Here is a 15,941-nt window from a genome sequence, read left to right as displayed (position 1 = left end):
TATAGAGTAGAGAAAGGTTATGATTTCAAATATTTATCTTATATCCCACTACTCTTACTAAGTCTAATCTTTTTAAGCCATCAGCAGAAAAAAAGACATTGTCTTCTTTTTTTCTAATATTCATACCATATATTTTATTTTGTTTTGCATTTATTACGCTTTCAAAATTATGTGTCAGATGGTAGTTGTTCTAACATAAAAGAAAAAGTATAGCTTTTTAAAACATAGTTCAGGGATGCCTGGATGGCTCAGTCGGTTATGGCGCCCCAGAGATCTCGCAACATTTTTAAAATTTAAAATACACTTATTTCTCCACCAGGTACTCCCTCTTTTGGGAGTAAAAGAATCAGTTGATAAGGATAGATGCACAAGAATATTCACTGCAGCGGGCGCTTGGGTGGCTCAGTTGGTTAAGCGACTGCCTTCGGCTCAGGTCATGATCCTGGAGTCCCGGGATCGAGTCCCGCATCGGGCTCCCTGCTCGGCAGGGAGCCTGCTTCTCCCTCCGACCCTCCCCCCTCTCATGTGCTCTCTCTCTCTCATTCTCTCTGTCTCAAATAAATAAATAAAATCTTTAAAAAAAAAAAAAAAAAAGAATATTCACTGCAGCATTTACTTAGTGACAAAAACTTGAAACTAAAATAAAAGAGGGTTGGTTGACTGTATTATGGTGTATACATACCATGAAATATTATGCTGCCATTGTAAAGAGTATATATTAGATCCATACTAGCTTACTTGGAAGGATTTCCACTATAAACTGCTATTGAAAACAGCGTGTGTGTGTGTAAGATTTTATGATATTACATTTAGATAAAAAAAAAAATCTCCCAAAAAAAGCCCTAAATATCCATGTTAAGCATATGCATACTTATATTTGCATGATTTTGTGAGCATAGGTGTTGCTAAGTGTGGTTATCTGGAGTTTTAACCAAACTGGATGAAATAGCCAGTATGAGACACCCAGAAAAGAAGTCAGAACTATTTTCTTAGTAGTACTGGTAAAAGGTTATCACTAGTTACTTAGGGAAAAGGGAATTAGAGACTAAATCAGAGGCCATCATGTCTTTTATGTTTAATTATTTATAAGAAAGTATAGTAGGGGCGCCTGGGTGGCTCAGTCGTTAAGCGTCTGCCTTCGGCTCAGGTCATGATCCCAGGGTCCTGGGATCGAGCCCCGCATCGGGCTCCCTGCTCCGTGGGAAGCCTGTTTCTCCCTCTCCCACTCCCCCTGCTTGTGATCCTGCTCTCACTGTGTCTCTCTCTGTCAAATAAATAAATAAAATCTTTAAAAAAAAAAAAAAAAAAGAAAGTATAGTAAATCGTGTCTTTTTATCAAAAAGTTCTTTTTGTATTTTTTATTTAAGCCATTGTGTAACCTTTAGGTTAGTCTTTGTCTTCCAAGTTATTCTCATCTCTTAAATGGCTCATGGCATTTCTTTACTTTCTTAAGTACATTAAGTTGTTGGGTTTTTTCACATGGTGGTGATCTGGTAGATGGCAAGTATCACAGTTTTTGTTTTAGCAATCAAGTCTCAAAGTAGTTGGCAAATATGTTTAAGGTAGAAGCAATAAGACCTGCTAAAGGAATAGAAAAAGTGAGATGTGAGGGGAAATAAGCTAAGAATGCTTGAGCTTGAGACTTGAGCAGCTATAAAAATGGTGGTATCCTTTGCTGAGCAGAGAAGTGCATCTCCTGGAGATGTCAAGTAGCCTGTAGAATTTTGAGTTTGGGGGAAAGGTTGGGACTAGAGATACACGTTTGGGAATTGTCAGAATATAGATGGTATTTAAAGCCATAAGACTGGATGGGATAGGGCGCCTGGGTGGCTCAGTTGGTTAAGCGACTGCCTTCGGCTCAGGTCATGATCCCGGAGTCCTGGGATCAAGTCCTACATCGGGCTCCCTGCTCGGCGGGGGGCCTGCTTCTCATTCTGACCCTCCCCCCTCTCATGCTTCTCTCTCTCTTTCTCACTCTCTTGCTCTCAAATAAATAAAATCTTGGGGAAAAAAAAGACTGGATGGGATAACCATAGGAGTACATATCAATGGGGAAAAGAAAAGGTTGCTGCGTCCTGGGATACTTCCGTATGTACAAGTAAGAGAAACAATTAGATGCAAGGTATGAGAAGAAAGGAGTTAGAGATCACTTACAGTTAGGACAACTGGAAGGCATTATCATTTATTTAAAAAATGAAAAAGAGACCTGGTTCAAGACGAAATGATATATTTAGTCCTTGACAGATTTTTGAAATACTGACCTGATAACCCAGTGGTACATCCTCAACAGGCAATCAGAAATAGAGATCCAGTCCTCAGGAAGGAGTTAGTAACTAGAGCTAGAATTTGGAATTCCTTCCCCCAGGGGAGATAGTTGCAACCATAAAAGGCATTGAAGTTACCAAGGAAATGAGGAAAAGTCATGTAGCAGATCAAGCCTATAGAAAATCTACCTTTTAGAAAAGTAGAAGAGAGGGGCGCCTGGGTGGCTCAGCCGGTTAAGCATCTGCCTTCGGCTCAGGTCATGATCCCAGGGTGCTGGGATCGAGCCCCACATCGGGCTCCCTGCTCCACAGGAAGCCTGCTTCTCCCTCTCCCACTCCCCCTGCTCGTGTTCCCTCTCTCGCTGTGTCTCTCTCTGTCAAATAAATAAATAAAATCTTTAAAAAAAAAAAAAAAGAAAAGAAAAGTAGAAGAGAGAGAAGAGGACATATGAAGAAGATTAAGAAAGATGGGAGAGAACTAAGTGCCATATCATAAAGAGGCTGTGTAATGGCAAATGTAGTATGAGGCAAAGAAGGTGAAGCCTAAGAAAAGGTCACAGTGTCAGAGAATAGATGATAAAATTGAGTCCCAGAGAAGCTAAATGACAAATCCAAGATAACACATAGTCTTGGCAGAACCAGAATTCAAACCTGGATCTCATGTATTTGTTTTTGTACTATATCTTATATAACAAATATATAAAACTAAGTCTCATTCAAATAAATTATGACCTTATAAATAAAAGAAGAATCCAGTTATTACAAAATAAAATTTGCTAATAATTTTTAACGATAATTGAATATTTAATGAACACTGATATGACAACCATCAATTCTTCACTTTAGGTTATAGGATGTGCATCTGTCACTTACCTTGTCGACCAGTGAAACCAAATATTATTGGAGAACAGGTAATCAGATGTTAGATTTCTTTTTAAATTTAGCCCTCTTTAAAGAAAGCATAATTTTTACTTGGCTTTAAGGCTGTGGGCATATTTGGCAATGAGGTTTACTTTAAGATTTTGTATCTGAGTGCTTTCAGATTATCATAGCATGAAAAATATGAGATATATGAAAAAAAGAGTTGCTGTATTGAACTTTTCATTTTATAGTTTTTAATTTTCAGATAAATTTTTCCCTTGTGTTCAAAAGGAAAGTTACCCTATTTACTAATTTTGGAATGAAGAATTTAAATAAAAAGTAATTATTTTTCTTTTAAAATAAATTTTGATTATGGAATAAGAGCCTTCAATTTCTATGTTTAGTAAATATCTTAGTATGTCAATTCGTATTTACCTTCTCTATGCTCTTTCTTTTAATTTGTCAATGGACAGAATCAAGAAACTTTCTGAAATCTTAATAATATCTTTAAAAGTACTTAGGTTCATTTTTAGGATACATTTAAGTTTGGGGGGATACAAATTACAAAATATTTTTTAGTAATACTATCCTGAATGCATATTAGCTTAAGAAGTCCTCATTATTAATTTTTTTTCAGGTCACTAAAAAGAGTAAAGTGCTGGGGAGAAAAAAACCCAAGCATTTCTTAAGCAGTAGTCAGGACAGTGGTTGGTCCATCAGCCCTATCCAGGACATTTTGAATATGATAACGACAGTACTATAAGGAACCCTATGCAATGTTCTCGACTATTCTCTATTTGCTGTTTGAGCCCAAGTAAATAGGAGGTAGAAGCTCTAAGGGTAAAAGGCATCAAAAGTAGGAAAAAGCCATTGGAGTAGTCTTTTTATTCTCAGCTAAATGAGAAATTATAAAGTGAAAATTTTTTACTTGGACTATTAGACTTTTTATTATGTTTCTAACATTCAGTGGTATGGTGAAACTAGCTCATATTTCTAGAAACCTTGAAAGCTGGTTGTTAAAAATGGCCATCATTAAAAATTAAATTGTATAAATTTTAAAGTGCATAAATTATATTACAAACAAAGGTAGTGAGTACTCAAATCTCATTACTTCCTGATATCTATTTTACTATTGTCCGTGTTCTTTATAAATATATTATATCTGCATGGTAACCATGCTCTCTAGTAGGATATTACACGTCTCTTCTCAGACTCACATTTAGTGATGTCACATCAGTAGCTTGAAATCTGACACGATTGTAGCTTGAAGTTGAACATGGTAGAGTACACATACCACAAAAGCTGCAAACATTATAAATCAGGACTTTATTTTCCTGGAGAAAATTGTTACACAGTGCTGCTAATTTTATGCCATTTTTATAGGTGCTACTTATAGAGAATAGGGTACAGTTATATGCTGACTAGAATGAATGGGAAAAACAAATTAAAGTTGGAGTCTATTATAAAGTAAGTAAAAAGCATGTGTAAATATAGATAAGGAAGTGAAGATCCCTTCAAAGTTGGATGGCAATATTAATACTATCTTCTACACCATTAAGCCCAAGATAGACTAAAATACTTAAATTTGCAATCTTAAATTTCTGTTTCATTGTCTTAGTAACTTATCTGTACATTTAAATTAAATACTCTGTTTGATAGATATCCAGTAAAATGGGCGCCCATTATCATTGTATCATTTGTTCAGCAACAATCACCAGAAGGACCGATATGCTGGGACATGTTAGGCGACATGTGAATAAAGGAGAGACGAAATCCAGGTATATTGCTGGTAAGTTGAGCAATCTCATTAACATATGTTGATAAGTAAATCCTTAAACAGTGGTCCAGTTATTCTTCTCAGACATCAGGTAGATAAAATATAGGGACTTAACCAAATCATTTAGTTAAGTACTAATCCATTACTTCAGGTTTCGTTTTCTTTCTGTGAGGCTCCCAACAACATTCAACTGTCCTCAGTTTAACAAATATATTTAATGTGGGTAAAAAAAGTGATTGATGCCAAAGTAAACATAGGTATCTTAATGAAAGATTATACATAGCTATGTTATACTTACTGTTGAAAAACACTGGAAAAAGGAAGTAGAGTTATATAAAGACCATTTATTATCCTGAAGTGATAATCAGGTTATCAATAGCTTGTTATTACTGAGGCAGCCCCTCTTAAGAATTAAGAGAATGCCTGGGTGACTCAGTTGGTTAAGCATCTGCCTTCGGCTCAGGTCATGATCTCAGGGTCCTGGGATCGAGTCCCGCATCGGGCTTCTTGCCCAGCAGGGAGTCTACTTCTCGTTCTGCCTGCCGCTCTCCCTGCTTGTGCGTGCTCTCTCTCTCTCTCTCTCTGACAAATAAAATCTTTAAAAAAAAGAATTAAGACCTCATGCCCTAAGGTATCCGTTGTATGTAATGAATTAATTTCTCTCATATACATCTAGAATGGTATTATGTACCTTTCTTTCAAGAATTGAAAAAAATACTGAAATAATTTTCTATAGAGCTTAATTTTCTCATAGAATCTGGTTTGAGAAAGGCTGATCTTTTGAGATATGTCACATGCCACTTTGGTAGGTGTAGAAGAATATAAAATACAATGCTAGGGTATGTTAACTGTGATTTGGCACTGTAAAAAGGGAAATATGGTTGCCATGTAGTTAACATTCTGATTACAATATTATCAAGAAATCCATACGTAAAGAATCTGTATTTTTCCCCACAGAGATATATATGTCTCATTTCTTAAATATTTAAAATATACACACACAAACACATCAGTATTTCATTTGGATTTATAGCTAAATGATTCTAATGTATACTAAATGTAGACTCTTTTTTTCCCCCATTACTTCATACCCATTTGAATATAATTTATGTTTTATAATTGTAGTTATAAGAAAGTGTTCTGAAATCAAGCATGTTCAGGAAGTATAGTGATTCTTAGTCATCCGTGATGCTTATGGAATGAAACAGAGATACTAACTTTATAACCATTATATCACGGTAAGATATATTTAGCAGCCAACCTATGTAAACACAGTATAGTGGTTGATGAACAATAAAGGTATTTTAGGATTTTGTTTTATTTTATTTTTTTAAGATTTTATTTATTTATTTGTCAGAGAGAGCGCACGCACAAGCAGGGCAGAGTGGCAGGCAGAGGGAGAAGCCGGCTCCATGATGAGCAAGGAGCCCAATGTGGGACTCAGTCCCAGGACCCTAGGATCATGACCTAAGCCAAAGGCAAAGGCTTAAAACCAACTGACCCACCCAGGAGTAGGAGTCCCAGATTTTGTTTTATTTTAGGCTTATTGTTCTTAACTAGGTTTCGTAATACAGATATATTGATGTTCTTGGCAGGTAAGATTTTAACTTAATAAACTTTAATTCACCAAATACTTAATTGAGTGCGACTCTTTCCTAGAGACAGTACTGAATAAATCAGTTTTGGGTTGTTTTTCTTTTTTCGTTATTTACCTAATTGATTACATTAACAAAGTATTATAAAGGAAAGTTATTTCTTTTAATGTGTATTGTTTTAGATATTAAGAATTACTGTATTTCACTGGAAATCTTTTTTTTTTTTCATTTTAGCTTCTGCTGCAAAACCACCTAATGAAATTTTGAAAGAGGCAGACACAGATGTACAAGTTTGTCCTAACTATTCTATACCTCAAAAAACAGATTCCTATTTTAATCCCAAAATGAAACTAAATCGGTAAGATAAATTGGAAAAAGGGTTATGGGATGTTTCAAATTATTACAGATTACCTTCCTTAATCTTTATATTCTAATATAGTGAAATTTAAAACTAGGTACAGAATGACAATCATCTGTTTTAGTATTTTCTCAGAATGATTGTTTTCTTTTTTCCTACCAAACTAATTTCTTTCTCAGAGAGTAAAATAGGCCTAACTTTATATATAAGCAGGCTTCACATCCTCCTCTGAGCCCAATGTGGGGCTTGATCTCACAACCCTGAGATCATGACCTGAGCCAAAATCAAGAGTCGGGATGCTTAACCGACTGAGCCATCCAGGCGCCCCATCTCACTGTTCTTAAATAAAATAAAATCTACAGTGATGGAGCCATATACAGTAAAATTATTTCAAATTGTTATACTTTCTTCTAGGCAGCTAATATTCTGTACCTTGGCTGCTTTGGCTGAGGAACGAAAACCTTTGGAATGTCTAGATGCCTTCGGAGCCACTGGTAAGTAATGCTTTTTTTGGAACCCCCCTTTAATTATCAGATTTATGCAGTATTTTTTCTTAGAAAATTTATATGGGTATTCTATCTGGCAGAATATTTTGATTAAGAACTGAAACTTAAAGACCCATATATTTGAAATTTTGTGGAAAATTTTCAAATATATACAAAAGTAGACTATAAGAAATGAATCCTTTGCTATCTATCACTCACTCCAAAAATTATCAACTTACGCTTGTTCTTGTAGCTGTATCCCATGCACTTTCCCTCATAACTCCTTCCACCATCCTTCATCCCCATTATTTTGATACGAATCACTGATATGTCGTTTGATCTGTAAATATTTCACTTGGATCTCTAAAAGATAAGGATTTTTATTTATCTTTTTTAGGATTTTAAAAAGATAAAACCATGATACCATTATCACATCTAAAAATATTAAGAATAATTCTTTTAATATCATCAAATGTTAAATATGCCCAATTATCTCACAATTTTTTTAAAAAATCAAGTAGGAATTCAAATAAAGACTATGTATTTCATTGTTTGATATGTCTAAATCTCTTCTTAATCTATATTCACTTCCATCATTTTGTTTGTATGTGTGATAATTATTTGTTGACATACAGCTTGTTTGCCTTATAGACTTTTCCAGAGTCTAGATTTTTGCTGATGGTATCTCCGTGATTCTTATAACATGTTCCTCTGTCTCCTGTATTTCTGTAAATTGGTAATTGGATTTTCAGATTTGATCAGTTTCAGATACGATTTTCTTTTATTCAAGAATACTTGTTCACTGCAACCAGGAAGTACTTGATGTTTGGTTGTCTCTCTTTTTTTGTGGTGCAATAAACTGCTTAGTCATTCGGCTGTGGGGTGAGAGGGAATTTTAAAGACTGAGAACATTTTTCCCAAAAGAACGTAACAGTAAAGAAAAGGTAATAGAAAGGGTAGAACATTTCTAAGAAGCCACCTGTATGTAATCCAAGTTGTTTTTACCGGTTATAGGAGTATATTTTGGGGAATTTTGTAACAAAAGGATGAAAGCAGGAGTTAGCTGTCCTTTTTAAGTTCCTCTTTGCAGGGGAAAGTAGTGGTTAAAAGCAGTTTAATATCTTGCATAATTTGATCCCAACCTACTTTTCCAAATTTAGTTGCCAGCATTTTCTCTTACAACCCTTTTTCTTTATTCTTTTTTTTTTTTTTTTTTTACATTTAATCTATTTCACCCATCCTGTGACCCACCTCCCTTCTGGCAATCACCAATTTGTTCTCTTTATTTAAGAGTCTGCTTTTTTCTGTGTATTTTGTTTCTTAAATTCCACATATGAGTGAAATCATGGTATTTGCCTTTCCCTGTCTATTTCACTTAGCATTATACTCTCCAGGTCTGTCCATGTTGTTGCAACTGACAAGATCTCATTCTTTTTCATGGCTGAATAATGTTCCATTGTGTATGTATACTATCTTCTTTATTCATCTATCAATGGATACTTGGGTTGCTTCTATATCTTAGCCATTGTAAATAATGCTGCAGTAAACATAAGGATGCATATATCTTTTTGAATTAGTGTTTTCATTTTCTTTGGGTAAATTCCCAGTAGTGGAATTACTGGATCATACTCAATTTCTTTTCTTCTTTGAGGAAACTCCGTACTGGTTCCCACAGTGGCCGCAGCAATTTACATTCTCACAAACAGTGAATGAGGGTTCGTTTTTCTTTGCGTCCTCACCAGCTGTTTTCTTTTTTCTTTTTAAATTATTTTTATTAACATATAATGTATTATTTGTTTCAGGGGTACAAGTCTGTGATTCATCAGTCTTAACACAATTCACAGCGCTCACCATAGTACATACCGTCCCCATTGTCCATCACCCAGCCCCCCCATCCCTCCCACCCCCACCACTCCAGCAACCCTCAGTTTGTTTCCTCAGATTGTCTCTTACGGTTTGTCTTCCTCTCTGGTTTCATCTTGTTTCATTTTTCCCTTCTTTTCCCTATGATCCTCTGTCTTGTTTCTCAGTTCTTCATATCAGTGAGATCATATGATAATTGTCTTTCTCTAATTGACTTATTTCGCTTAGCATAATACCCTCTAGTTCCATCCACATCGTTGCAAATGGCCAAGATTTCAGATTTTTGATGGCTGCATAATATTCCATTATATATATATACCACATCTTCTTTATCCATTCATCTGTTGATGGACATCTAGGCTCTTTCCATAGTTTGGCTATTGTGGACATTGCTGCTATAAACATTGGGGTGCACAGGCCCCTTCGGATCACTACATTTGTATCTTTGGGGTAAATACCCAATAGTGCAATTGCTGGGTCATATGGTAGCTCTATTTTCAACTTTTTGAAGAACCTCCATACTGTTTTCCAGAGTGGCTGCACCAGCTTGCATTCCCACCAACAGTGTAGGAGGGTTCCCTTTTCTCCACATCCTCACCAACATCTGTTATTCCCTGACTTGTTAATTTTAGCCATTCTGACTGGTGTGAGGTGGTTTTGATTTGTATTTCCTTGATGCCAAGTGATGTTGAGCACTTTTTCATGTGTCTGTTGGCCATTTGGATTTCTTTGCAGAAATGTCTGTTCATGTCTTCTGCCCATTTCTTGATTGGATTATTCTTTGAGTGTTGAGTTTGAGAAGTTGTTTATAGATTTTGGATACTAGCCCTTTAACTGATATGTTATTTGCAATTATCTTCTCCCATTCTGTCGGTTGTCTTTTCGTTTTGTTGACCGTTTCCTTTGCTGTGCAAAAGCTTTTTATCTTGAAGTCCCAATAGTTCATTTTTGCCCTTGCTACCCTTGCCTTTGGTGATGTTTCTAGGAAGAAGTTGCTGCGGCTGAGGTCGAAGAGCTTGCTGCCTGTGTTCTTTTCAAGGATTTTGATGGATTCCTATCTCACATTTAGGTCTTTCATCCATTTTGAGTCTATTTTTGTGTGTGGTGTAAAGAAATGGTCCAGTTTCATTCTTCTGCATGTGGCTGTCCAATTCTCCCAACACCATTTGTTGAAGAGACTGTTTTTTTTCCACTGTACATTCTTTCCTGCTTTGTCGAAGATTAGTTGACCATAGAGTTGAGGGTCCATTTCTGGGCTCTCTATTCTGTTCCATTGATCTGTGTGTCTGTTTTTGTGCCAGTACCATACTGTCTTAATGGTTACAGTTTGTTATAGAGCTTGAAGTCCGGAATTGTGATGCCACCAGCTTTGCTTTTCTTTTTCAACATTCCTCTGGCTATTTGGGGTCTTTTCTGGTTCTGTACAAATTTTAGGATTATTACTCTCACTCTTTGGAGATGATACCATATCATCTGCAAAGAGTGAGAGTTTGACTACTTCTTTGCCGATTCAGATGCCTTTTATTTCTTTTTGTTGTCTGATTGCTGAGGCTAGGACTTCTAGTACTATGTTGAATAGCAGTGGTGATAATGGACATCCCTGCCATGTTCCTGACCTTAGGGGAATAGCTCTCAGTTTTTCCCCATTGAGTATGATATTCGCTGTGGGTTTTTCATAGATGGCTTTTATGATATTGAGGTATGTACCCTCTATCCCTACACTGTGAAGAGTTTTAATCAAGAATGGATGCTGTACTTTGTCAGATGCTTTTTCTGCATCTATTGAGAGGACCATATGGTTCTTGTTCTTTCTTTTATTAATGTATCACGTTGATTGATTTGCAGATGTTGAACCAACCTTGCAGCCCAGGAATAAATCCCACTTGGTCGTGGTGAATAATCCTTTTAATGTACTGTTGGATTCTGTTGGCTAGTATCTTGATGAGAATTTTTGCATCCATGTTCATCAGGGATATTGGTCTGTAGTTCTCCTTTTTGATGGAGTCTTTGGTTTTGGGATCAAGGTAATGCTGGCCTCATAAAATGAGTTTGGAAGTTTTCCTTCCATTTCTGTTTTTTGGAACAGTTTCAGATGAATATGTATTTAATTTTTCTTTAAATGTAGAATTCCCCTGGGAAGCCATCTGGCCCTGGGCTCTTGTTTGTTGGGAGATTTTTGATTACTGCTTCAATTTCCTTAGTGGTTATAGGTGTGTTCGGGTTTTCTGTCTCTTCCTGCTTCAGTTTTAGTAGTTGATACATCTCTAGGAATGCATCCATTTCTTTCAGATTGTCTAATTTGCTGGCATATTGTTGCTCATAATATGTTCCTATAATTGTTTGTATTTCTTTGGTGTTGGTTGTGATCTCTCCTCTTTCATTCATGATTTTATTGATTTGGGTCCTTTCTCTTTTCTTTTTGATAAGTCTGGCCAGGGGTTTATCAATCTTGTTAATTCTTTCAAAGAACCAGTTCCCAGTTTCGTTGATCTGTTCTACTGTTCTTTTGGTTTCTATTTCATTGATTTCTGCTCTGATCTTTATTATATCTCTTCTCCTGCTGGGTTCAGGCTTTATTTGCTGTTCTTTCTCCAGCTCCTTTAGGTGTAGGGTTAGGTTGTGTATTTGGGGCCTTTCTTATTTCTTGAGAAAGGCTTGTATTGCTATATATGTTCCTCTTAGGACTGCCTTTGCTGCATCCCAAAGATTTTGAATGGTTGTGTTTTCATTTTCATTTGTTTCCATGAATTTTTTTTAATTATTTTTTAATTTCCTGGTTGACCCATTCATTCTTTAGTAGGATGCTCTTTAGCCTCCATGTATTTGAGTTTTTTCCAACTTTTCTGTCATGATTTGAGTTCTAGTTTCAAAGCATTGTGGTCTGAAAATAGGCAGGGAATGATCCCAGTCTTTTGGTACTGGTTGAGACCTGATTTGTCACCTAGGATGTGATCTATTCTGGAGAATGTTCCATGGGCACTAGAGAAGAATGTGTATTCTGTTGCTTTGGGATGGAATGTTCTGAATATATCTGTGAAGTCCATTTGGTCCAGTGTGTCATTTAAAGTCTTTTTTTTTTTTTTTTAAGATTTTATTTATTTTTTTGACAGAGAGAGAGACAGCGAGAGGGAACACAAGCAGGGGGAGTGGGAGAGGGAGAAGCAGGCCTCCCGCCGAGCGGGAAGCCCGATGCGGGGCTCGATCCCAGGACCCTGGGATCATGACCTGAGCCGAAGGCAGACGCTTAACGACTGAGCCACCCAGGCGCCCCTCATTTAAAGTCTTTATTTCCTTGTTGATCTTTTGCTTAGATGATCTGTCCATTTCAGTGAGGGGGGTGTTAAAGTCCCCTACTATTATTGTATTGTTGTCAATGTGTTTCTTTGATTTTGTTATTAATTGGCTTATATAATTGGCTGCTCCCATGTTAGGTGCATAAATAATTACAATTGTTAGATCTTGTTGGATAGACCATCTAAGTATGATACAGTGTCCTTCCTCATCTCTTATTATAGTCTTGGGTTTAAAATCTAATTTGTCTGATATAAGGATTGCCACCTCAGCTTTCTTTTGGTGTCCATTAGCATGGTAAATGGTTTTCCACCCCCTCACTTTCAATCTGGGGGTGTCTTTGGGTCTAAAATGAGTCTCTTGCAGACAGCATATTAATGGGTCTTGTTTTTTAATCCAATCTGTTATCCTGTGTCTTTTGATTGGGGCATTTAGCCCACTTACATTCAGGGTAACTATGGAAAGATAGGAATTTAGTGCCATTTTATTGCTGTAAGATGACTGTTACTGTATATTGTGTCTGTTCCTTTCTGGTCTGTGTTACTTTTAGGCTCCCTCTTTGCTTATAGGACCCTTTTCAATACTTCTTGTAGGGCTGGCTTCATGTCTGTGAGTTCTTTTAGTTTTTGTTTGTCCTGGAAGCTTTTTACCTCTCCTATTTTCAGTGACAGCCTAGCTGGATATAGTATACTTGGCTGCATATTTTTCTCATTTAGTACTCTATCATGCCAGTCCTTTGTGGCCTGCCAGGTTTTGTGGATAGGTCTGTTGCCCTTCTAATGTTTCTACCATTGTAGTTGCAGACCTCTTGTCCCGAGCTGCTTTCAGGATTTTCTCTTCCTCTCTGAGACTTGTAAGTTTTACTATTAGATGTCAGGGTGTTGACCTATTTTTATTGATTTTGAGAGGGGTTCTTTTTGCCTCCTGGATTTTGATGCCTGTTTCCTTCCCCAAATTAGGGAAGTTCTCTGCTGTAATTTGCTCCAGTATGCCTTCTGCCCCTCTCTCTCTTTCTTCTTCTTCTGGGATCCCAATTATTCTAATATTGTTTCGTCTTATGGATCACTTATCTCTCGAATTCTGCCCTCGTGATCCAGTAATTGTTTATCTCTCTTTTTCTCAGCTTCTTTATTCTCCATCATTTGGTCTTCTGTATCACTAATTCTCTCTTCTGCCTCATTTATCCTAGCAGTTAGAGCCTCCATTTTTGATTACACCTCATTAATAGCCTTTTTGATTTCGACTTGGTTAGATTTTAGTTCTTTTATTTCTCCAGAAAGGGATTCTCTAATATCTTTTATGCTTTTTTCTTTTTCTTTTTTTTTTCCGTAAAGATTTAATTTATTTATTTGACATAGAAAGAGACAAGCAGGGGAGGGGCAAAGGGAGAGGGAGAAGCAGACTCCCGCTGAGCAAGGAGCCTGATGCAGGGCTTGATCCCAGGACCCCAGGATCATGACCCAAGCCAAAGGCAGACACTTAACTGACTTAGCCACCCAGGTGCCCCTCTTCTATGCTTTTTTCAAGCCCAGCTGGTGTCTTTATAATGGTCATTCTGAACTCTAGTTCAGACATCTTACTAATGTCCGTATTGATTAGGTCCCTGGCAGTCAGTACTGCCTCTTGTTCTTTTTTTAGAGGTGAGTTTTTCCGTGTTGTCATTTTGTCCAGAGGAGAATAGATGGATAAGAGAACAAAATGCTAACAGTAACAACGACCCCAGAAAAATATACGCTAAACAAATCAGAAGAGACCCGAAAGCGGGGGAAAAGAAAGGGAAAAAAAAAAGAAGGAAAATGAATATGATCAGGCTGGTTAATAGAACAGAGCCACACACTAGATTTTGGGTGTATTTTGGTCTGTTAGAAGAAATTGCTTCCCAAAATTTTAAAGAAATCTTATATATATATAAAAAAATAAGGGTATGTACGATGAAGGGATGGAATATGACTGTAAAGATGAAAATTAAAAAAGATTTTTAAAAAGAAATTGTTAAGAAGTTGGTTGAAAAAAGAGAATGTGATCAGGCAGGAGACTAGGCCAACGTCTTACACTAGATTTAGGGTATATTTTGGTCTGTTAGAGGAAACTGTATCACAAAATTTTAAAGAAAGAAAAACATATATATATACAAAAAATAAGGTTAACTACAATGAAGGGATAGAATATGACTGTAAAAATGAAAATTAAAAAAGGTTTTAAAAAAGGAATTGATAAGATGTTGGTTGAAAAAGGAAAGAAGAAAAATTCAACTAAAAAATAGAAGAAAAAATAAAGAAAATTTTAAAAATTAACTTTGAAAAACTAAAGGATCATGGGAAAAAATCCATGAGTTTTATGTGCTGTGTTCCCCTAGTGCTGGAGTTCTGCCATTCTCATTGGTCAGTAAACTTGGTCTTGGCTGGCTGTTCTTGCTGATCTTCTGGGGGAGGGGCCTTTTGCCGTGGTTCCCAAATGTCTTTGCCAGAGGTGGAATTGCCCCGCCCTTGCCGAGTCCAGGCTAAGTCATCTGCTCGGGTTTGCCCTCAGGAGCTTTTGTTCCCTGCAAGCTTTCCGTACAGCTTTGAAGGATGAGAGTGAGGAATGGCGGCCTCCCAATCTCTGGTCCAGGAGGAGCTGAGAACTCGGGGCCCCACTCCTCAGTGCACCTCCAGGGAAAAGCAGTCAGTCACTCCCATCTCCCCGGTCTCCGGCTGCACTCTGTGCTCCCCCGGCCTGTGACCGAGTGTTTCTTTCCCTGGCACTGGACCCTGTGTGGAGTCTCCAAACCCAGCAGATCCCTGCGGTGCGCTGCTGCGCCGCTCCTCCTGGGGGAGGAAGGGGAATCTCCCCAGATCTGCCACTTGTTGGGTCCCTGCTGGAAGAGCAGTGGCCCGACTGTGCCGTGGATCACGGTTTATGGCAACCCCAAGCTGAGAGCCCGCGCCTCGGCTCCATCTCTGCAGCTGGCTTCCCTGTTCCAATACCTGGGAGCTCTGCCACACTCAGGCACCCCCGGTCTTTCTGTGACCCCGAGGGTCCTGAGACCATACTGTCCCAGCTAGGGTTCCACCCCCTGCTTAGCCAGTGGAGCGACGTTCCTCAGTGGAGCGGACTTCTAAAAGTTCCGATTTTGTGTCCCGCGGCTCTATCACTTGCCAGTAGCGGCTGACGGAGGCTCCCTCCCCCGTGGTCTTATCTTCCCATATATCGCCTCAGATTCACTTCTCCACACGTCCTACCTTCCAGAAAGTGGTCGCTTTTCTGTTCGTAGAATTGCTGCTATTCTTTTCTTCGGTCTGTTGAGTTTGTAGGTGTTCTGAATGGTTTGGTAAGTATCTAGGTGAATTCCTGGGACCAGTCGAAATTTAGGTCTCCTACTCCTCTGCCATCTTGCTCCTCCCTCCAACAGTTGTCTTTTTGATTGTAGCCATTCTCACAGGTGTAAGGATGATATCTCATTTTTAT

General features: G+C 37.7%; 1 protein-coding gene across 2 annotated transcripts in view; it reads left to right on the top strand.

The window, feature by feature from the left end:
- TRMT1L (tRNA methyltransferase 1 like) overlaps positions 1 to 15,941 on the top strand; it is a 51,244-nt gene that overhangs the window by 7,467 nt on the left and 27,836 nt on the right. For both annotated transcript variants that reach the window (XM_035010666.1, XM_035010667.1), the window contains exons 4-7: positions 3,111 to 3,175; positions 4,785 to 4,914; positions 6,732 to 6,855; positions 7,270 to 7,349. In XM_035010666.1, coding sequence (XP_034866557.1) covers positions 3,111 to 3,175; positions 4,785 to 4,914; positions 6,732 to 6,855; positions 7,270 to 7,349 — 399 coding nt within the window. The remainder of the gene's footprint in view (positions 1 to 3,110; positions 3,176 to 4,784; positions 4,915 to 6,731; positions 6,856 to 7,269; positions 7,350 to 15,941) is intronic.

The sequence above is a fragment of the Mirounga leonina genome, unplaced genomic scaffold (genome assembly GCF_011800145.1).
Source record: "Mirounga leonina isolate KUSES-001 unplaced genomic scaffold, KU_Mleo_1.0 Mir_154, whole genome shotgun sequence".
NCBI lineage: Eukaryota > Metazoa > Chordata > Mammalia > Carnivora > Phocidae > Mirounga > Mirounga leonina.
Note: the sequence above shows the minus strand (reverse complement) of the source record. Positions and strands in the feature narration are given on the sequence as shown.